We start from the raw sequence: 19,062 nt of genomic DNA, 5'->3' as shown, positions 1-19,062 counted from the left end.
GGAGAGAGAGAGAGAGGAAGAAGCAGAGCAAGAGTGAGAGAAAGAAAGGCAATATGGTTACTCAGCCCTTTTTCCGAAATCTGTTTTTGCTTTTAGGGATAGGATATGGATATAGTACTCCACACAGACCCCACCAAGTTTGCCTCTCCTCCACTACAGTCACTGAGCAGGTGACTGAGGCACTGTTGATCCAGGGTCATATCCTTACTCGCCCTAGAATGTAAGCTCAGGCAGGGCAGAGGCCATGCCTGACTTGTGCAGCCCAATGCTTCACACAGCCTAGGTGCGTAGCACATGGTAGATGCTCGGTAAATATTTGCTGAATGAAAGATCAAATGAATGGTTGCAGCAAGCAAGTCTTGTAGGCGTCCTGGAGCCCAAGGATTCTGCAGTAGGCAGCTTTCACAGAGGTTCTTCCAGTGCAGTGGCTCCAGCCCTGGGTGGAGTGGGATCATCAATGTCTGCCCCCAGGGTTCACAGCTGTTCTGAACCCCGCCCCCAGGTGGCAGGGCAGCCCAGTCAGTCACGTGCTGGCGGCTGGCCAATCATCGGGGGCGACGCGGGGAGGGGCGGTGTAGACGGAGAAAGTGAAGGGTGAGGCACCGCCCTGCAGATTTTCCAGCGGATCCCCGGTGGCCTCATGTCGCGCAGCGGAACCGATCCTGAGCAGCGCCAGCAGGCGTCAGAGGCGGACGCCGCAGCAGCAACTTTCCGGGCAAGCGGTAACTGCACCGCGGCAGGGACTCCCTGGGGCGCGGAGCCGAGCCCTCCCCTTCTTTAGGAAGCTCTTGCCCCCACCTAAGGTTGGAACGCTCATCCCGAGCCAGACCGACAAGGCATACAGTCGCCTGTGTACGAGCTGCAGGCCAATTGGCGTTGGGAAGGTCCAATCCTGGGCCTCTAGCTCCTGAGCGGGACGGGGCGGAGAGGACGCTTCCGAGCTTGGGCCTGCTGGTGGGTGAGACCCAGGAGAGAGGGAGCTAGAGAGCTCTGAGGACTGATCTTAACTGTCTGCCCCCAGACCATCAGCATATACGCTACAACCCACTGCAGGATGAGTGGGTGCTGGTGTCAGCTCACCGCATGAAGCGGCCCTGGCAGGGTCAAGTGGAGCCCCAGCTTCTGAAGACAGTGCCCCGCCATGACCCCCTCAACCCTCTGTGTCCCGGGGCCACCCGAGCCAATGGAGAGGTAAGCCTGTAGAGCCCTGCATCTGCAGGCTGGGCCACGGGGAGTAGTTCCCTCTTAGAGCTGTCCTCCACCCACAGGGGTAGTGAACCTCCTTCTGGGTCATATCCCACCAAGCTTTTTGGTCCCCTAGAGTGGGCCTTGCCTACTCACTTGTAGCCTGTCCAGTCTTTGAAGCCCACCAGGTAACTGGTGGTATGGGGCAGTGAGTGCTTCTAGCCCATCCTTGTCAGTAGGTGAATCCCCACTACGATAGCACCTTCCTGTTTGACAACGACTTCCCAGCTCTGCAGCCTGATGCCCCCAGTCCAGGTAACCTGGCTCCAACTGCTGTCGGGGAGGAGGGTGGCTAGACCTCTTGAGGGACTTCTGCTGCAGAGAGTCATACTCCTTTACCTCAGGACCCAGTGATCATCCCCTTTTCCAAGCAAAGGCTGCTCGAGGAGTCTGGTAACTATGGATTTCCCCTTACAACTTTCAAACCAGGGTTGGAGACTCAGCATTGGGGTTGGGCCTTGCCCTTAGCACAGCCAAGCCCTACCTCTCAGTTATCTTTACCCCCCTCACCACCCAGTAAGGTCATGTGCTTCCACCCCTGGTCGGATGTAACGCTGCCACTCATGTCGGTCCCTGAGATCCGGGCTGTTGTTGATGCATGGGCCTCAGTCACAGAGGAGCTGGGTGCCCAGTACCCTTGGGTGCAGGTTTGTGAAGTCACCCCTTCCCCTGGATGGGCAGGGAGGGGGTGATGAAGCTTCGGTTCTGGGGAGTAACATTTGTTTTCACAGGATGTGGTCAGGAGGGAGCTGACTTGGTGTCTTTTGGCTAACAAAGCTCCCTATCCCTATCTGACAGATCTTTGAAAACAAAGGTGCCATGATGGGCTGTTCCAACCCCCATCCCCACTGCCAGGTAAGGGTGTCAGGGGCTCCAGTGGGATTCTTGGCTGAGTCTGAGCCAGCACTGTGGCTCAGACTCCAGAGGAACTGGATTAATGGATGGGACAAAGGAAATATGCCAATGATGTGGAGGCTTGGAAGTAAAGGACCTGTCTGTTCTTCTCTGCTTTTGCCCCTTGACAGGTATGGGCCAGCAGTTTCCTGCCAGATATTGCCCAGCGTGAGGAGCGATCTCAGCAGACCTATAAGAGTCAGCACGGAGAGCCCCTGCTAATGGAGTATAGCCGCCAGGAGCTACTCAGGAAGGTGGGAGAGAGCCAAGCCCTGTGTTCCCAAGGAGTCCCTAACTTTCTTACCCCACGAGAGAGGTGTGTAAAGGAGAAAGCTAGAGGGGAACTAGTAGAGAGAGAGACTTGCTAGGAGGCCTTAGCAATAATCCAGTAATCTAAAGGAAAGATGATGGTGACTTAGACTCAGGTGGTTAGTGGTGGAGGTGGTGAGAAGCCATCAGATTCTGGGCACATTCTTTTCTTCTGCTTCCCCTGCCTATTTGCTGACCCCACCCCAGCTCTTATGTCATCTTGATGACTTCCTATCCATTCTGCCTGCCTAGGAACGTCTGGTCCTAACCAGTGAGCACTGGTTAGTACTGGTCCCCTTCTGGGCAACGTGGCCCTACCAGACACTGCTGCTGCCCCGTCGGCATGTGCAGCGGCTACCTGAGCTGACCCCTGCTGAGCGTGATGGTCAGTCTCCCAAGTAGGATCCTGGGGCTAGGCACTGGATGGGGGTTGCTCCCAGTAGGGTCAGCATCTGGACCCCAGGCTGAGAGTCAGGCTCTGATTCCAGATCTAGCCTCCATCATGAAGAAGCTCTTGACCAAGTACGACAACCTCTTTGAGACGTCCTTTCCCTATTCCATGGGCTGGCATGGTGAGGCTTTTCAAGTACCTATATCTGCAACACCATTTCTGGGCCTGGGGCCCAGCCCAGTGAATTGCAACCCCAAAGGAGCAAGCCTTGAAACAGTTGCTGGGGGATGTGGCAAGAGCAGAGATGCTGGGACTGAGGGTGGAGCAGCAAACTTGGTGAAAATATGTCTCCAATGTGCTTTCTAATCTCCTGCCAGCTCTTCTCAGGCAGGGATCCTGGGAGATGTAGTTTTCAGACACCTGGCTGGGTTTGGGGGTAGGGGCTAAGCTGGATAACTGAAAAAGGGCTCTCTCTCCCCATTATCTCTCTTCTTTCTGTCAGGGGCTCCCACAGGATCTGAGGCCGGGCCCAACTGGGACCACTGGCAGCTGCACGCTCATTACTACCCTCCGCTCCTGCGCTCTGCCACTGTCCGGAAATTCATGGTTGGCTACGAAATGCTTGCTCAGGCTCAGAGGGACCTCACCCCTGAGCAGGTCAGGACTCAGAGCAGTCTGGCTTCTCCAGACTCTCACATGCAGTATGTGCAGGCACCTGGTACTTCTGTTGCCCTTTTGCTCCAATCATTGCACAAGGCAGAAAAGAGCTCTGGCAGGGAAGGCACTGCCAAAGTTAGGAACCCTAGGGCCTGGAAGGAGAGTATAGTCCTCAGATCTCCTTTCTCTCCTGCTTCCTCCAGGGATCCCAACAGTCATGACCCTGATAGTTCCCATAACAACCTGGGCATTCCTTGGGACTCAGGAGCTGCTCAACTCTTTCATCCCCTGGAGGCTCCAGCAGTCCTTATCACCAGCCTCACAATCCCACAGGCCCACCCCCAGTGGGCCTGTGGCATTCATATTTCATATTCATATTTCAAACCACAATATCCAGCAAAGTATCTTCTGAGCACCTAGAACTCCATACCATCCGCCAGGTGTGGTGGCTCACGCCTTAATCCCAGTACTTTGGGAGGTCAAGATGGGAGGATTGCTTGAGCCCAGAAGTTCAAGACTAGCCTGGGAAACATAGGAAGACTTGTCTCTACAAAAAAAATTTTAAAAGTTAGCCAGGTGTGGTGGCATATACCTGTGGTCCCAGATACTTGGGAGACTGAGATAGGATCACTTGGGCCCAGGAGTTTGAGGCTGCAGTGAGCCATGATCATGGCATGATGGCATTCCAGCCTGGGTAACAGAGCAAGACTTTGTCTCAAAAAAAAAAAGAAAAAGAAAAAGAAGAAAAGAAGTCCATACCACCATTCTTGGCAGCCCAGCCCTTATCCTCCTTAATTGCTCCCTGTCCCTTTTCCAGGCTGCGGAGAGACTAAGGGCACTTCCTGATGTTCATTACAGCCTGGGGCAGAAGGACAGGGAGACAGCAACCATCGCCTGACTATGCCGACCACAGGGCCTTGAATCCTTTTTCTTTTTTCAACAGTCTTGCTGAATTAAGCAGAAAGGGCCTTGAATCCTGGACTGGAATTTGGGCAGATATAGCATTAATAAAACTGTGCATCTCAAACTTTAATCACATACTCTAGTATCAGAGGAGTGTGAACCTTCAGAGATATAGGGTTAAAAGCTAAAGGCATAGCTCCGGCTACAATTTCTCTTTGTTTACAAATGTGTAAAATCTTGATGCAAAAATTCCACCCAAATTTCTGAACAAAATTAATATTCAGTATTACATCTAGCCTATAGATTCTCTTACTCTTGGTGTAATGACAGTATCCCAGTTTAGGAAACTTTTAAAATCTTGTGTCTTGGTTGTGGCTGAGGCTTTGGGAAGGCCAGAGCCCCTTTTGCCACCACACCTAGGGTGTCAGCTCCAAGCCTGGGCCTGAGGGTTTGACGGGGAGCGGGTGAGCTGGATCCTGATCCCAGTGGTCAGTGGCCAGATCCTGGGCTGCTGGCCAGAACCCTGGCTTTGTGAGTGGCTGCAGCTTGGCTCTGCTCCAGCCCACAGGGGCTAAAGGGGCGGGTAGGGAGCATGTAGGGAGTGTGTACATGGCTTTGCGTCCTTGGCTCCTCCAGACTCTCACATGTGCGGGCACCATATACTTCTGCTGCCCTTGTGCCCCAATCATTGCACAAACAGAAACAGCTCTGACAGGGAAGGGACTGCTAGAGTTAGGAACCCCAGGGCCTGGAAGGAAGGTATGGCTCTCAGAGTGACCTGGGGTCTATTCTGTCCCCTCTAGACCTGTTTCCCTGGCAATGCTGCGGTAACAACAGTCTATGCAACACAGGAGACCTGATGCCACCTGGGGTCCTCCAAATTTTAAGGTGAAGGCAGGGATTGTGAATGATGCAGGGATGGCCAGAATGGTTTTTGCCTTCATTCTTTTCCCAGGGGAACCAAGCCTGTGGGTGGGGAAATCACACTAAGGCTGGACAGTGACTGAATCTGGCCCAGGAGAACCTTGGCTGCGTGCCTTCCAGACCAGGGTCTTTCTTCCCTGAGATCCTGAAGGGGAAGTATCTGGAACTTGGGCGTGTTGCCCTGGTCTGGAAGATCTGATAGACACAGTATGCACACATTTCCCTCGAGCTTCCGTGACTGGGGAGTAGATGAGAGCCCTGGGTGGGTGGCTGGTTTCTTGAGGTATACATATACCCGACACACCTTACATCTCTGATTTGGCTGCATTTTGGAAGCATCTGGGAAGTTTTAAACAATACTGATGTCTAGGTCCAACCTCCAGAGATTATGATTTAATTGGTATGGGGTGGGGTTTTGCTGTTTTCAAACCACAATATCCAGCAAACTTTGAGAACCACTGCCCTACACAGCCCTTCTTCTTCCTTATCTGGAGTCAGGGGCACCTTCAGCTTCTCCAATCACCTGGCCAGTGGCTCTTGTCCTGCTGTTCCAGGGTGGGTAGGCCTTCAGGCGGAGACCCAGGAATCCAGCTCCAGACTCTGTCCCCGGCAGCCTCTTCAGTCCGGGACGGGACAGGAAGTGTCCGGCGGAGGTGGGGGTGGAGGTGATTGGCAGTTGGAGTCTCCAATGGGCCAGGAGCCCCCCTATTTCACTCCTCTCCTTCCATTGGCGTCTGGGCGGAGCCGCCCCCACTGCGGGGGCCCAGGGCGGGAGGGAGTAGAGGCCGGGGCAGAGGGCGAGGGCAGAGGGCGCTGGCGGCAGCGGCCGCGGAAGGTGAGGCCTGGTGTAGACGCCAAAGTCTTGTCACGAGTGGGCGGGGCAGGGTGATGTATGATCTGAAAGGCCGGGAGTGACTGACGACTGTCAGTGTGTGTGTGCCTGTGAGGCTGTGTCTGTGTGACAGTATCATTGTGTGCGATTCTGAGTGTCACTTGGTGCAGCTGTCAGCTAATGTGACTGCGTGTGTCAGTGTGCATGGAGCTGGGGCTGCATGTGGCTGTGCAAGTGTGGGATTATGTGTGTATCTGTCAATGCACATTTTTAGTGGGACTGGGTTGTGTGTTTGTGTGAGAGGGGCTGTGACCACATTAGGGAATGTGTTTTGGGAAGGTCTCTGTGGGGTTTGAGACCATGTCTGCCAGCATGAGAGTGGGTGGCTGGCTCTGTGTGTGCCAATGTGTGACTTCAGCAGTAGCAGAGCAAAAGTGAGGTTTGTGACTATGTGTGTGTGCTGGGTCCTAACTCAAACCGTGTGGGAGTACAGCTGTATTCATGTATTGGGGGACCTACTTCAAGAGCCCATGGGACTGACCTTTCTCTTAAGTGTCCAGCATGGACAGACACACCCACAACACACGTGGCTTCCCCTCCTTCTTCCTCTGCTCAAGAATCCCCAGCATCAGGTCTACTGCTCCTTACTTTCTGTTTCCCTGCTTGACTCAGTTTCCCTTACATGCCGTTTTCTCTCCCTATTGCTGTCTTAGTAGAGATATCTCTGCGTATTTCTTCATAGCTTTGTTCCCCTGGTCTCTATGTGGGTGCATTTCCAGTTTTGCTTCTCCTGCCTCTTTGTCTCTCCCTGTGCCCCTATGCCTGCCTTCCCTGCTGATCTTGATTTCTTTGGCTAGTTGGGGGCCTGTAACAGTGATGAGATGCAGGTCTGCCACTGCTAAGAGCTCCCTGAGAGAGGGGGCTTAGACCACGATGAGAAGTTGCTTTTAGGCGGTGCTGTGAGCCCTGGTAGGGGCTGTGTGTATGTGTGACTGCGTGAGTTTATGAATATGTGTAAGTGTATCTGAGTCTGAGACTGTGTGGCTGTGCCCGTGTGACTGTGAGTGACCACATGTGAGAGTGTGTGAGTCTGAGGGTAACTGTGGGTCTTGTGTATCTGGCACCAAGGGACCAAAGGCATTTCCTGGTGCTGGGGCCCAAAGAGTGGAGGGGGAGGTGAGAAATGGCTGGAACTTCCAGGGGAGGGGGAACTGGACTCTTTGGCCTCTCCTTATATCCCCCAACTTGGGGCCTCCTTTCCCCTGGAAGCACAGCCAGCTGTGCCCTAAGGAAACATTTGGTGAGGAGTGAAAAGAGGAGGAGTTTGTATCTGATTTTTCATTTGATAGTGTCCACGTGTGTTCAAAGGCATGCCCTTTTGTTAACTGTGCGTCGTGAGTCCATGTGTGAATGTGACTATGTCTGGCTGTGTGAAAACACAGGGCATCTCTCACTGACAGGAACATAAGTGTTAGCCACCCTCCTTTCCCTCTTGCTGGCCTTGGCTGTGTCTGTGGCTTCCTTTCCAGACTTGGGGGAGGCCTCTTCCCTTCACAGGGCCTTGGGTGGGAGGGAAGGAGGGAGGAGGCAGAAGCGGGGAGGGGGCCTGGCTAGGGGCGGCGGAGCTCCAGGGCTTAGAGGGGGCGGGGCAGGGAAGGGGAAGGAGGGAATGGCTTTGGGGTCCCAGAACTGAGTGGAGTAGGAGACGGGGGCTGTAGCTGGTGAGAGGAAGTCCTGGAGGCCATGGACACTCTGCCGCTGGGATCACCGAGGTAGGGTGGGGCTAAGCAGGGTAAGTGTGGCTGGGTGGCCAGGGGTGAGCCAACTGGACACACTCAGACAGACACACAGACACATGGAGGCCCTGCTGTGCTCTACTCCTACTCCTGAAGGGTCCGTGCTCTTCCTCTTTTGGTCTTGTACCCAGAACCCTTTCCCTGCCTGCCCCTTCCTTCTCCAACTACTTCACCACTGCCTTCCTCCTTCTGCTCCCCCTCATCCAGAATCTCTCTCTCCTAGCATCCCCCACCTGCAATATAGACACACTGTTAGCTTTTTGAGTTTCCACCGACCCCAATCCAGTCTTTCCAACACTTCCCGCACTGCCCCATCCCCTCCTACTCCTGATCTCTGAGTATCTCTTGGTGCTGTGGCCCCCATGCCTGTTCCTGCAGGCTCCCAGTTCCTCTTAGCCTCCCATCCCCTTCCCTCCCCTCCTCTCCCCGCCACCCTGTCTCCATCTCCATCTGCTGGCTCCTCACCCACCCCCAGCCTCTGGCAGCAGCCAGGGCATCTGGATCTGCTTAACTACACAGCCCCAGCCTGCACCCTAGCCCCATCCAGCTTCACAGACTGGAGACCAACGAAGTGTCAGAGCCAGGCCCAGCTGAGTGGCTCAAGTAGCCAGAGCAAGGAGCCAGGTTCAGACGAGAAGCCTGGCAGCCAGAGCAGGGGTAGGTCTCAGGGTGGGAGTGCCACATGAGCTCAGATCCATGATGACAGCCTTCCCCCAGGGTGATAAGGTCTGCCCAGGTTAATCAGAGGTGGTGATAAGCCCTGGACCAGGTGGGGGTAAATACCAGAATTCCCAACAGCTGGACTGGAGGGGTTAATGGGAGTGGCTGAGCTGGTGCCAGTGCTTGGTGCCAGGGGTGGGCGCCAAGGGCGGTGGAGGGGGAGTTGCTGGCACAGTGTTGCCTCCGGCTTTTGTTCTGGGCCCTAAGCCCAGGACTGAGATGGAGGGTGTGAGGGTGTGTGTGTGTCCGTGTGTATGTGTGTGTGTGCACATGCGAAGCACTGGGTATACAGTGGGAAAGGGGACCTCAGGTCAGTTCCCCCAGTGATTTCTAACAGCCTTACCCCACTTGGTGCATCAGTTTTTCTCTAGGAAGCCTCAGTTTTAGAGAGGAAGAGCCAGGCTTTAGCCTCCCTTCTCAGGGGTTGGGGATTTCTGACTCTACCTCTCCCCACAGATGAGCAGCGGCTGCTCAGGGCTGAGCAGGGTCCTGGTGGCCGTGGCTACAGCCCTGGTGTCTGCCTCCTCCTCCTGCCCCCAGGCCTGGGGCCCCTCAGGTGAGAAGAACCCTGCTCTACAACCCCCCAACTCTGACTTATGACTTGCCACCTTCACTGTGGCCCCTTCCCATGCCTAACTTGTGATACCACCGCTGCCCCTGTCATCCAACCTAGGTCCCCTCTCTACCCTGTTCTCTGACCTCTGTCTCCAGATTATAACATGATGCTTTGATCCAGTGAGCCCCCCACCACCTAGGTTTTAACAGTCTGCTTCTTATCTGCCATTCTCACAAAGTGGGGAGGGGGGTAAAGGAAGAGCCTCACCTCAGAAGTGCCCTCCACAGGGGTCCAGTATGGGCAGCCCGGCAGGTCCGTGAAGCTGTGTTGTCCTGGAGTGACTGCCGGGTAAGTGCCCCCTGCCTGTTGGTCTGACACTCATGACCCTTTCTTGACTCTGCCTAGTCCTCATGTCCTGCCTCTCCCATCCTTGCCCGCTCTGTCCGTAATCCTCGCCTCTCTTATCTGTCCTAACCCTCTAACCATCCTTATTCAACAGAAAATTCAGCTGGTATGTTTTGAGCACCTGCCAAGTGCCAGGTCTATTCTAGGCTCTGGGATACAGCAGTGCTAATGCCAGGCAAGGTGCCTGCCTTCACAGAGCTTACGTCTTAGTGGGGAAGACAATACGCAAAGGAGAATCTTGCCAGATAGTAATACCTGCAGGGCAGAAAAGCCAAAGAGAGGGATGTTGAAGAGGACAACTGAGTGGTTACCTTATTTATTTATTTGTTTTTTTGAGACAGTCTCACTCTGTTGTCCGGGCTGGAGTGCAGTGGTGCAATCTGGGCTCACTGCAACCTCTGCCTCCTGGGTTCAAGTGATTCTCCTGCCTCAGCCTCCCAAGTAGCTGGGATTACAGGCACGCACCACCAGGTCCCGCTAATTTTTTTGTATTTTTAGTAGACACGGGATTTCACCATGTTGGTCAGGCTTCGAGCTCCTGATTTAAAGTAATCTACCCGCCTCAGCCTCGTAAAGTGCTGAATTACAGGCGTGAGCCACTGCGCCTGGCCCGTGGTTACTTTTTAATTGGTAGTTAGGAAACGTCTCTCTGAGGAGGTGATGTTGAAGCTGATTTCTGAAGGTCAGGAAGGAGGCAGCCGTGCGCACATTAAGGTATAAGTGCTCCTGACAGAGGGAACAGCTAGTGCAAAATGCCCTGAGGTGGGAATGAGCTCAATATCCCCAAGGAATAGAAAGAAGACCAATGTAGCTGGAGTTTTCAGTGGGTGAGGGGGAGACAGAGAGGAGCTGAAGAAGAAAAGGAAGGCAAGGGCTGGCTCACAGGGGCTTTGAAAGCCAGTAAAAGGAATTTGGGTTCTACTGCAAATGCAGTCAGAAGCCAATGGAGAGCTGTGGCATGGTCTGACTTATGCTTGACATCTTGTCTTTGTCTATTGTCACCTCATCTTACTTCCAGGGACCCAGTGTCCTGGTTTCGGGACGGGGAGCCAAGGCTGCTCCAGGGACCTGACTCTGGGCTAGGGCATGAACTGGTCCTGACCCAGGCGGACAGCACTGATGAGGGCACCTACATCTGCCAGACGCTGGATGGTGCACTTGGGGGCACAGTGACCCTGCAGCTGGGCTGTGAGTTGGGGAGGGTGGCAGTGATGACACAAGAGGATCCTGAGGGAGTATGGGACCTGAGTAAGCCCTCTGGGACCAGGAGGACCTGAGGACTGCTCAGTCTCCAGGTGTACCCTCTGCCTCTAGACCCTCCAGCCCGCCCTGTTGTCTCCTGCCAAGCAGCTGACTATGAGAACTTCTCTTGCACTTGGAGTCCCAGTCAGATCAGCGGTTTACCCACCCGCTACCTCACCTCCTACAGGTGTGTGCGTGATTGGGTGTGGATGCCTACACATTTGGGTATGCTGGCACAACATGGGTGTGGGAGGCAGGGAGGTAGGTTCTAAGGAAAGCCTCAGAGAGGGCAGAAGGCCCTCTTTTCCTTCATGACTTCAGATGGCCCCCTCCCCACCAGGAAGAAGACAGTTCTAGGAGCTGATAGCCAGAGGTAGGACATGAGGGAGCATGTGGGGGCTCCAGCTGGGTCCCACAGTAGGCATTTTCAGAGCCCAAGACCATGTCCTCCCTTCTAGGAGGAGTCCATCCACAGGGCCCTGGCCATGCCCACAGGATCCCCTAGGTGCTGCCCGCTGTGTTGTCCACGGGGCTGAGTTCTGGAGCCAGTACCGGATTAATGTGACTGAGGTGAACCCACTGGGCGCCAGCACACGCCTGCTGGATGTGAGCTTGCAGAGCATCTGTGAGTACCCACCCCTAGACCTCCTCCAGACCCCCATCACAGAGACCCCAAATAGACTCAGATCTCTCCACTCCCAGAGCTCCCAAACAGTTTCCTCCCAACATAGACTCCATTTCACACACAGAAGGCCCTGTGGAGCCTAAGAAGGCAAAGGGATCAGAGCCCAGGAGGCATGGTTATTTCAGCACACTAGAGGCCGCTACTGCTACCCACACTGCCTGACTGGCTGGCTAGCCGCAGAGCAGGCCCTGCTATGGGCCCTGTACTGAATGCAGCCGTATGTCATGTCCTGCCTTGCTGGCCCCTCCTTCCTTGACCTGTGCATGGGAGTGGGACACTAAAACTCTAGCTGGAATTTGGGCCAATTCATCTTCCTTGGATGAAAATAAGAATTGCTCTTTTATTCACTCAACAAGCATTTCAAAAGCCCACCCACAGATCTCAGGTGGTTTCTTTTTTTCTTTGTCTTCCTTTTTTTGTTGATATAGGATCTTACTTTGTGCCCAGCCTGGATGAAGTTCAGTGGCGTGATCCTGGCTCACTGCAGCCTCCAACTCCTGGGCTCAAGCTATCCCCTTACCTCAACCTCCCAAGTAGCTGGGATTACAGGCATGTGCCACCATGTCTGGCTAATTTTTAAAATTTTTTGTAGAGACAGGGTTTTGCTATGTTGCCCACACTGGTCTCAAACTCCTGGTATCAAGTGAACCTCTCACCTTGGCCTTCGAAAGGGCTGGGATTACAGGCATGAGCCACCACACCCGGCCTCAGCCCATTTCATAATACAGATGACCGGTCTGAGTCTAATGAATGATCAAGTTTAAGATTTCCCCTCCCCTCTCAGGAGTGTCTGGCTAAGGCTCCTTTAAACACACACTTTGGAAAGTGGTAGGGAAGTGACGGGGACCCATAGCCTACCCTGACTTTGTGTCTTGACGCCCTTAGTGCGCCCTGACCCACCCCAGGGCCTGCGGGTAGAGTCGGTACCAGGTTTCCCCCGACGCCTGCGAGCCAGCTGGACATACCCTGCCTCCTGGCCGCGCCAGCCCCACTTCCTGCTCAAGTTCCGTTTGCAGTACCGTCCGGCACAGCATCCAGCCTGGTCCACGGTGAGGCCTGGAGTGCGTCCCAACCCGCGGCTGTGGGTCCTGTCTCTGATTTCATGATCTTGGGTGTTCTGTGTAGCTTCCCAGTGCTGGCAGGTCACTGAAGACCCAACACTTCCCTGTGGGCCAGGCTTTGTACTGGGTGCTGGGTTGCAGTGGTGACTGACAGACGGAGTCTGTCCTGTGGGGCTATAACTAAGATGTGAAGCCCATCTGTGGGAAGATAGAAATGGCTTTAAAAAAAAAACAAACTCTTTTTTTTTCTTTTTTTGAGAGGGAGTCTCGCTCTGTCACCCAGGCTGGAGTGCAGTGGCATGATCTCGGCTCACTGCAACCTCCGCCTCCTGGGTTTAAGCAATTCTTCTGCCTCGGCCTCCTGAGTAACTGGGACTACAGGTGCCTGCCACCATGCCTGGCTAATTTTTGTATTTTTAGTAGAGACGGGGTTTCACCATATTGGCCAGGCTGGTCTCGAACTCATGACCTCATGATCCGCCCACCTCGGCCTCCCAAAGTGCTGGGGTGTGAGACATGGTGCCCAGCCTAAAAATAACTCTTAGGAAAAGGAGTGCCTTACCTAGAGGCACGTCTCCTACAAACACTCATATCCCCAGCTGAGGATAGCAGTGAATTAGAATCTCAGGAGATGTTAAAGGGTGGCTGGTATCAGGACTGGGGAGCAGCAGCATCAGATAATAACTAATATTTACTTAGTGCTGCCTTCCTGTGGGGTTTCTGGCTACACTTTTTGCATACATTGTTTTGTTTAGGTATATTCACCTCTATTTTACAAATGAAGAAACTGAGTCACAGAGAGGCCCAAAGGGTCATTCAATATGTGGTTCACCAAAGGTTTGAACCCAGGCTGCCTGATGCCACAGCCTCTCTAAGTAATCACTACTGCCGTCTTACAAACACTAGGTGTAGACTCAGCCCCACCAGACACCCAACATGAGACCTGGACAGCTCTACTAGGCTTTAGGATGAGACTGGGAGCAAGGGGTGCTCTTTGCAGATGATGGTTGGGAAGGCCCTGCACTTACAAGCTGGGTAACAGTGAGTCATGTTTACCCCCAGGTGGAGCCAGCTGGACTGGAGGAGGTGATCACAGATGCTGTGGCTGGGCTACCCCATGCCGTACGAGTCAGTGCCCGGGACTTTCTGGATGCTGGCACCTGGAGCACCTGGAGCCCGGAGGCCTGGGGAACTCCGAGCACTGGTGAGAGACAAAGCCAAACACAAGGGCAGAGGCCCCACCCCAGAGCATCTATCAGCTGAACCAATTCCGAAAGACAGCCCGGTGACACATGCCCTGCCCACGCAGGCACCGCAATTACTGTCCCAGACTTCAGTCTTGTTTGCCTACAGCCCTGTCTTAGCTTAAGTCCTTCCCCTTGGCCTCCACCCCTGCAGTTACAGGCTCCACTTCTACAAGCTTGGAGCTTGCGATGCTCCCTAGGAACTGGCCATGCCCTATCAGGCTCCTCCTCCTAGGAGGGTTGACTTCCAATCTAGGCCTTGGCCTTGAGCACAGGACGTGACCCCCATCCCCACCAGCATGTGGACACTTATTGGGTCTTGCCTTCCTTTAGGGACCGTACCAAAGGAGGTACCAGCTTGGGGCCAGCTACACATGCAGCCAGAGGTGGAGCCTCAGGTGGACAGCCCTGCTCCTCCAAGGCCCTCCCTCCAACCACACCCTCGGCTACTTGGTGAGCTTGGGCAGATGGGCAAGAGTTGTAAAGGAGTGAAAACCCCAGAGAAAAGGGGACACCAAGCTTGGTCAGCCTTGCTCTCAGTAACATGTGGCCCTCCCTCTTAGATCACAGGGACTCTGTGGAGCAGGTAGCTGTACTGGCGTCTTTGGGAATCCTTTCTTTCCTGGGACTGATGGCTGGAGCCCTGGCACTGGGGCTCTGGTAAGTGACTGCCATCGGTCCCTCAGCCTCTGATCCTCACAAATGCTCTGATGTCCATAGACCACATTCATCTCCACCCTTCATGACTGCCCACTGAACCTGTCTGATTCTGGAACTACCTCCCCACACCTCCATCCCCCATGCCCCACTTGATTTTAACTGATTCCTCTCCTGACCCTTTACTAATAAACCCTTTGGAGGAGACTGAGATACCTCACATTGTTGGAGAGACAGCTACCTTTCTGTGCCCCAGGCTGAGGATGAGACGGGGCGGGAAGGATGGATCCCCAAAGCCTGGGTTCTTGGCCCCAATGATTCCAGTGGACAGGCGTCCAGGTGAGTAGGACATCCAGGAGATTTGGACTTGGATATGTGTGCCCCTATTTTGAGTGTCCAGATTAAAAGCTGGCTGCCCTAGTCATTTTTAAAATGCTGGGAATCCAAGTTGGGTCTCCTCATTTTAATGATGTCTAGGCTGATGGCTGGGCCTTTCATTCTTGAGTCCCTGGGCTAAGAAGTGGGTCACTTCCCCTTTTCTCAGGGTACCGAGGAAGGCCCCCAGATGGACTCCCCTCCAGGGTATTAGTATTAATACTCCTCCAGGGTATTAGACTCAGAGCTGGATATTCATCCTTTTTTTTCCAGGTGTCTTGGATCAGTGCTGGGTCCCCTCCCTCATTCTTAATGTTCCTGGGCCCACAGCTAGGTCCACTCCCTTATCTTCAGCGTGTTGAAGAGGCTCCCTCAGAGCTGGGCTCCTCTACTCGTCTTCACAGTGTTAAGCTTAGAACTGAGTCACCTCCCTCATTCTCAGGGGGTCTGGGCCAAGATCCAGTCCTACTGTCTCTCCTGATTTGCCTCCTGCTTCTTCTAGGAGCTCCAAACCTATAGAGGACCCAGGAGGGCTTCGGCAGAGTCCACCTATAATTCTGTCTTGCTGGTGTGGATGGATGGACAGTAGATCCCTATGGTTGGGTCTCAGCTAGAAATTCTGTTTGGAGCCCATTTCTGTGAGACCCTGTATTTCAAATTTGCCAGCTGAAAGGTGCTTGTACCTCTGATTTCACCCCAGAGTTGGAGTTCTGCTCAAGGAATGTGTGTAATGTGTACATCTGTATCCATGTGTGACCATGTGTCTGTGAGGCAGGGAACATGTGTTCTCTGCATGCATGTATGTAGGTGCCTGGGGAGTGTGCGTGGGTCCTTGGCTCTTGGCCTTTCCCCTTGCAGGGATTGCGCAGGTGTGAATAAAGAGAATAAGGAAGTTCTTGGAGATTGTACTTAGAGATTATTGTCCAATGCTGCTTTATTATTTGGCTATTGGGGGCTTCAGCCTATTTTCCTTAGCATCCCAAAATTCAGGTTGGGCAGAGTCCCGTGGAGCTTTCTCTCTTGGTGCTCAAACCACTGTGACAGGCTGGGGTTCTGGGGGTGGATGCAGATGCTGCGTTGAGCCAGGTGAAGCCTGGGTAGAGAAAGGTACAAAGCTATGGCCATAGCTTGGGGATGCGATTAGGGTCCAGGGGTTAGGAGCAAGGACCAGATGAAAACCTGAGTTGGCATCAGAATTAGCAGTTAGGGCTGGGGTTGGGATCAGCATTAGGGGTTGGGACTGAGGTCAGAGTCAGGGGTATTAGGGGTGGGAGCTCACACGAAAGCCTGGAGATGACAGTCCCCATCAGCCTCCTGCAGTTCCACCCGGATGACCTTCCTCAGTAGCTTGCCTGAGAGTGGCTTTCGGTAGAGCTGAGTACAGCAGGCAGTGCTGGGTGGCAGTAGGAATGCTAGAGGGCAACAGGGCCATGTGTTCAGAGGGATCCTGACCAAGAACCTCTCTGCCAGACAGCTGGAGGTTAGGTTGGATTTCCTGGGTCTTTTCAACTTCATCCCATTCACCCAGACCCCCAGCTTTCTATACCCCCAAGTACTCACCTGCTGTAGGGTCTGGGCTCAGGAGCAATGACAGCAGCAGGAGACTGCAGAAGGTTGAGGGCCCCTTCATGTTTGCTCAGCCTAGACTCTTCCTTCTCTCCCTCTCCTCCTCCCCTACCTTTTATCTGGGTGCCTTTTACCTGGGGCACTAGGTGAGTCAGAGGTGGTTGGAGATGTATTGTGTATCCTGTGACATTCTTGGGCCCTAATTCTTGGTCTGTTGCCACAGATTCCTTCCTCATCTAGGACAGCCATTTTCCATGTGCTCCTAAGCTCTGGGCAGTGAAGCTGAGGGAAGGATTAGTGTGTGATGTAGGGATTGATGGAACAGTGAGTAAGGGCAGTCAAGCATCCACAGCAACCTCTAACGATAGACATTCACACTCAAATATGCATAGCCACACATTCGAAGTCACTCCTCAATCATTCGGTCAACCTCACAAAGTCATACTCGTGATCAGACAACCATAGACAAAATTATATAGCCCCAGTTACACTCAAAGTCCCAATCCCACCCAGTTGTGTTTTCACAGTCATCCAATCACAAGCAAATTCACACTAGCACACACAGATTCCGATAGGGGAGTTCTGGGTGGGGTGGGAGCAGAGGGCAGGCGAGCACCAGCTTGCCTTCATCTTCTCCTCCCCACTTCCTGGCCTGACCTGACTGTCTTATCAGAGAAACTGGTGGGAATGGGTTCCTAGAGCAGGCCCTGCTGGCTGAGGAGGGGTCTTGGCTGAGGCCAGCCACATTCAGAGAAGCTGGGGGAAGGCCATTTTTGGTAATATTGAGGGTGCTTTGGAGATGCTGAGGTGGGGCAGCTTTCCCCAGGATGATGAGACAGGGAGGAAAGGTGGGGTAGATAAGGAGGGAAGATAAAAGCTCTTTGGTGCTAGGTTACTGTTGTCAAAACAGGTAAAAGACCCAATGAATCTTACCTTCCTGTTTTTGTCTAGTCCTGTTCCAGGAATGCCAACCTCTTGCCAGCAGGGGCCTGGGGTCTCCAGATCCAGTCCCTGACTTGTTGAAGACATCAGACTCAAGTACTCAATTACATCTTTGTTCTACTCAAATTCCACCCTCCTTCCTGGGCCTGGAGGAACATCCCCCCTCCCTACCCAGGTTCAGTCACACCCTCATGTCTAACTCCTATACCCTCTGCATCCCACCCTCCAGCTATAGCCACTTCTCTCCTAATCCCATACCCAGCTGTTCTTTACCCTCTCCCTCAATGCAAAGCTCATATTCCTCTTTATCCAGTCCTTTCCAGGAAGCTGGGAACTGCCTAGGGTGGCGGTATGCTGCCAAGTTCAGTACCCCTGGCTCCTTGAAGAATTTCCCACTCCTGGTCCAGGGATCTCAATCTGCAAGTCCTGCTCTATATTTGAAACATAAACTAAGTCATAAAGCAGTAATCCAGCCCTTATCTTGTTGCAGTCATCTGTTGTAGGGTCAGCCACTCTCTATGGAGTAGGCTTTCTCTTGGGATAGGGCTTAGGCCTTTCTCTTGTGCTCCAAGGCTTGGGTGTAGCCACTGAGGAAATCCCAAGGAAATCTCCCAGGTTCCTCGGTCTTATCAAAGACCTTCTCCATCAGTTGGCTGTGCGATACATACTTTCTGGTCTTTCCTGGACTTGTTGGTCCAGAGGCCTTCGGAAGGCAAAAAGCAAATGCTTCTGGGTGTGCACCCACCTCTCCCCTTTAAGACCAAGTCTTCTCCCTAGCCAAAATCTGCAGTAGCAGGGGTAGCTGCAGGCTGAAAGCCAGAAACTGGGCTGTCTCTTTCTTTAACTTAATCTTGTGGTGCCCTTTCTGGTGTTGGGTCCAGTCCCTAACTGAAGGCAGGCCCACATAGCAGCCTCTGATTCTCATCACTTGTGTTAGTGGGTCCCAGACGATTGGGTGACAGAAGGGGGCGGCAGAGAGCAGTGGCTCCTGGACTCTCCTAGGGAGGGAGCAAGAACTGCTAGGTAGGCTGATGCCAAGGATCTCTAAACTTGGGATCAGACTGGAGAAGCCAAAAGTTGGGGTATGAACTGTAGGAAAGGTCACCAACCCAAGTCCCTCCTCTGTGGCAGGCAGCTTCTAGGAATCTCCCCCCTTCTCATTTACAGCCTGCATCCTACACCTCTGCTTAAAATGTTTGAGATACACTCCCAGCAGAGAAGATTCTTCAGACAGCTGGCAAAGTCCTGGCTCCGAGGAAGGGAGTAACAGGCAGGATTATTTAGTTCTCTTCATATAGGCTATTCACAGTATGGGTTTTTGGGGCTTGGGGTTGGGGGAGACAGTCACTGATAGTAACAGGAGGCCTGACACTGATGAGGCGCTTTGACGTGGAAGGGCACCCTTTTAGGGAGGAACGCCCTGTCAGTACGGAACAGAGCCAGTGTGGGGAGGGGCGCTCGGCTCGAATGGCAACAGCGGCGGCAGAGTCAGGAGGTCAGTACGGTGGGCTTCGGTTTAAATCTTTAATGCACTGGCTGGCTGGGCAGCGGCGGTGGGGCTGCGGCGCGGGAGGCCACGACCCGAGCGCTGGGGAGCAGGGCCCAGGCCGCTGGACAGACAGCTCATCAGGCCTCGCAGAGGCTCCAGCTTCTGCTCC

General features: G+C 53.6%; 3 protein-coding genes and 1 pseudogene across 7 annotated transcripts in view; 2 read left to right on the top strand and 2 right to left on the bottom strand.

Moving 5' to 3' along the window:
- The first annotated feature begins 7 nt into the window (after window positions 1-7).
- On the top strand, window positions 8-4,529 carry GALT (galactose-1-phosphate uridylyltransferase). 3 transcript variants are annotated; one of them, XM_011950514.1, is made up of 11 exons: window positions 8-722; window positions 1,022-1,191; window positions 1,425-1,500; window positions 1,590-1,638; window positions 1,763-1,892; window positions 2,044-2,100; window positions 2,271-2,393; window positions 2,701-2,833; window positions 2,937-3,020; window positions 3,342-3,496; window positions 4,314-4,529. In XM_011950514.1, the coding sequence occupies exons 1-11, from the start codon at window positions 641-643 to the stop codon at window positions 4,392-4,394; spliced, it is 1,140 nt and encodes a 379-aa protein (XP_011805904.1). In that variant the 5' UTR covers window positions 8-640; the 3' UTR covers window positions 4,395-4,529. The 3 variants fall into 3 exon arrangements, with proteins under 3 accessions (XP_011805904.1, XP_011805905.1, XP_011805906.1); XM_011950516.1 differs by lacking the exons at window positions 1,425-1,500; window positions 1,590-1,638 and having other exon boundaries at window positions 526-722; XM_011950515.1 differs by lacking the exons at window positions 1,425-1,500; window positions 1,590-1,638 and having other exon boundaries at window positions 8-1,191.
- A 1,062-nt stretch (window positions 4,530-5,591) lies between these two features.
- On the top strand, window positions 5,592-15,801 carry IL11RA (interleukin 11 receptor, alpha). Of its 2 annotated transcripts, none has more exons than XM_011950517.1 (13): window positions 5,592-6,158; window positions 9,128-9,227; window positions 9,515-9,575; window positions 10,651-10,820; window positions 10,947-11,061; window positions 11,215-11,247; window positions 11,333-11,499; window positions 12,445-12,608; window positions 13,683-13,824; window positions 14,198-14,317; window positions 14,428-14,524; window positions 14,778-14,860; window positions 15,399-15,801. In XM_011950517.1, exons 1-13 carry the CDS (start codon window positions 6,012-6,014, stop codon window positions 15,413-15,415), a joined length of 1,416 nt encoding a protein of 471 aa, XP_011805907.1. In that variant the 5' UTR covers window positions 5,592-6,011; the 3' UTR covers window positions 15,416-15,801. The 2 variants fall into 2 exon arrangements, with proteins under 2 accessions (XP_011805907.1, XP_011805908.1); XM_011950518.1 differs by lacking the exon at window positions 5,592-6,158 and adding an exon at window positions 7,826-7,927.
- On the bottom strand, window positions 15,793-16,586 carry CCL27 (chemokine (C-C motif) ligand 27). The gene is made up of 3 exons (XM_011950520.1): window positions 16,457-16,586; window positions 16,176-16,308; window positions 15,793-15,989 (listed from the first exon to the last, which is right to left on the bottom strand). The coding sequence occupies exons 1-3, from the start codon at window positions 16,524-16,526 to the stop codon at window positions 15,854-15,856; spliced, it is 339 nt and encodes a 112-aa protein (XP_011805910.1). The 5' UTR covers window positions 16,527-16,586; the 3' UTR covers window positions 15,793-15,853.
- A 2,328-nt stretch (window positions 16,587-18,914) lies between these two features.
- LOC105517835 overlaps window positions 18,915-19,062 on the bottom strand; it is a 1,159-nt pseudogene continuing 1,011 nt past the window's right edge. Inside the window, exon 3 of the transcript XR_001002719.1 lies at window positions 18,915-19,058. The product of XR_001002719.1 is annotated as an uncharacterized LOC105517835 (transcript). The remainder of the gene's footprint in view (window positions 19,059-19,062) is intronic.

Source organism: Colobus angolensis, unplaced genomic scaffold, assembly GCF_000951035.1.
Source record: "Colobus angolensis palliatus isolate OR3802 unplaced genomic scaffold, Cang.pa_1.0 Scaffold308, whole genome shotgun sequence".
Taxonomy (NCBI): Eukaryota; Metazoa; Chordata; class Mammalia; order Primates; family Cercopithecidae; genus Colobus; species Colobus angolensis.
This window is presented reverse-complemented; position numbering and strand designations above follow the sequence as displayed.

Coding starts and splice junctions, on each gene's coding strand:
- GALT (XM_011950514.1), top strand. CDS start 641: ATGTCGCGCAGCGGAACCGATCCTGAGCAGCGCCAGCAGGCGTCAGAG. Junction 1,639..1,762: donor AAGGCTGCTCGAGGAGTCTG/GTAACTATGGAT, acceptor CTCACCACCCAG/TAAGGTCATGTGCTTCCACC. Junction 2,834..2,936: donor GACCCCTGCTGAGCGTGATG/GTCAGTCTCCCA, acceptor CTCTGATTCCAG/ATCTAGCCTCCATCATGAAG.
- IL11RA (XM_011950517.1), top strand. CDS start 6,012: ATGGGCCAGGAGCCCCCCTATTTCACTCCTCTCCTTCCATTGGCGTCT. Junction 9,228..9,514: donor CCAGGCCTGGGGCCCCTCAG/GTGAGAAGAACC, acceptor TGCCCTCCACAG/GGGTCCAGTATGGGCAGCCC. Junction 14,318..14,427: donor ACCACACCCTCGGCTACTTG/GTGAGCTTGGGC, acceptor CCTCCCTCTTAG/ATCACAGGGACTCTGTGGAG.
- CCL27 (XM_011950520.1), bottom strand. CDS start 16,526: ATGAAGGGGCCCTCAACCTTCTGCAGTCTCCTGCTGCTGTCATTGCTC. Junction 16,309..16,456: donor GAGCCCAGACCCTACAGCAG/GTGAGTACTTGG, acceptor GTTGCCCTCTAG/CATTCCTACTGCCACCCAGC. Junction 15,990..16,175: donor TGTCATCTCCAGGCTTTCGT/GTGAGCTCCCAC, acceptor TTCTCTACCCAG/GCTTCACCTGGCTCAACGCA.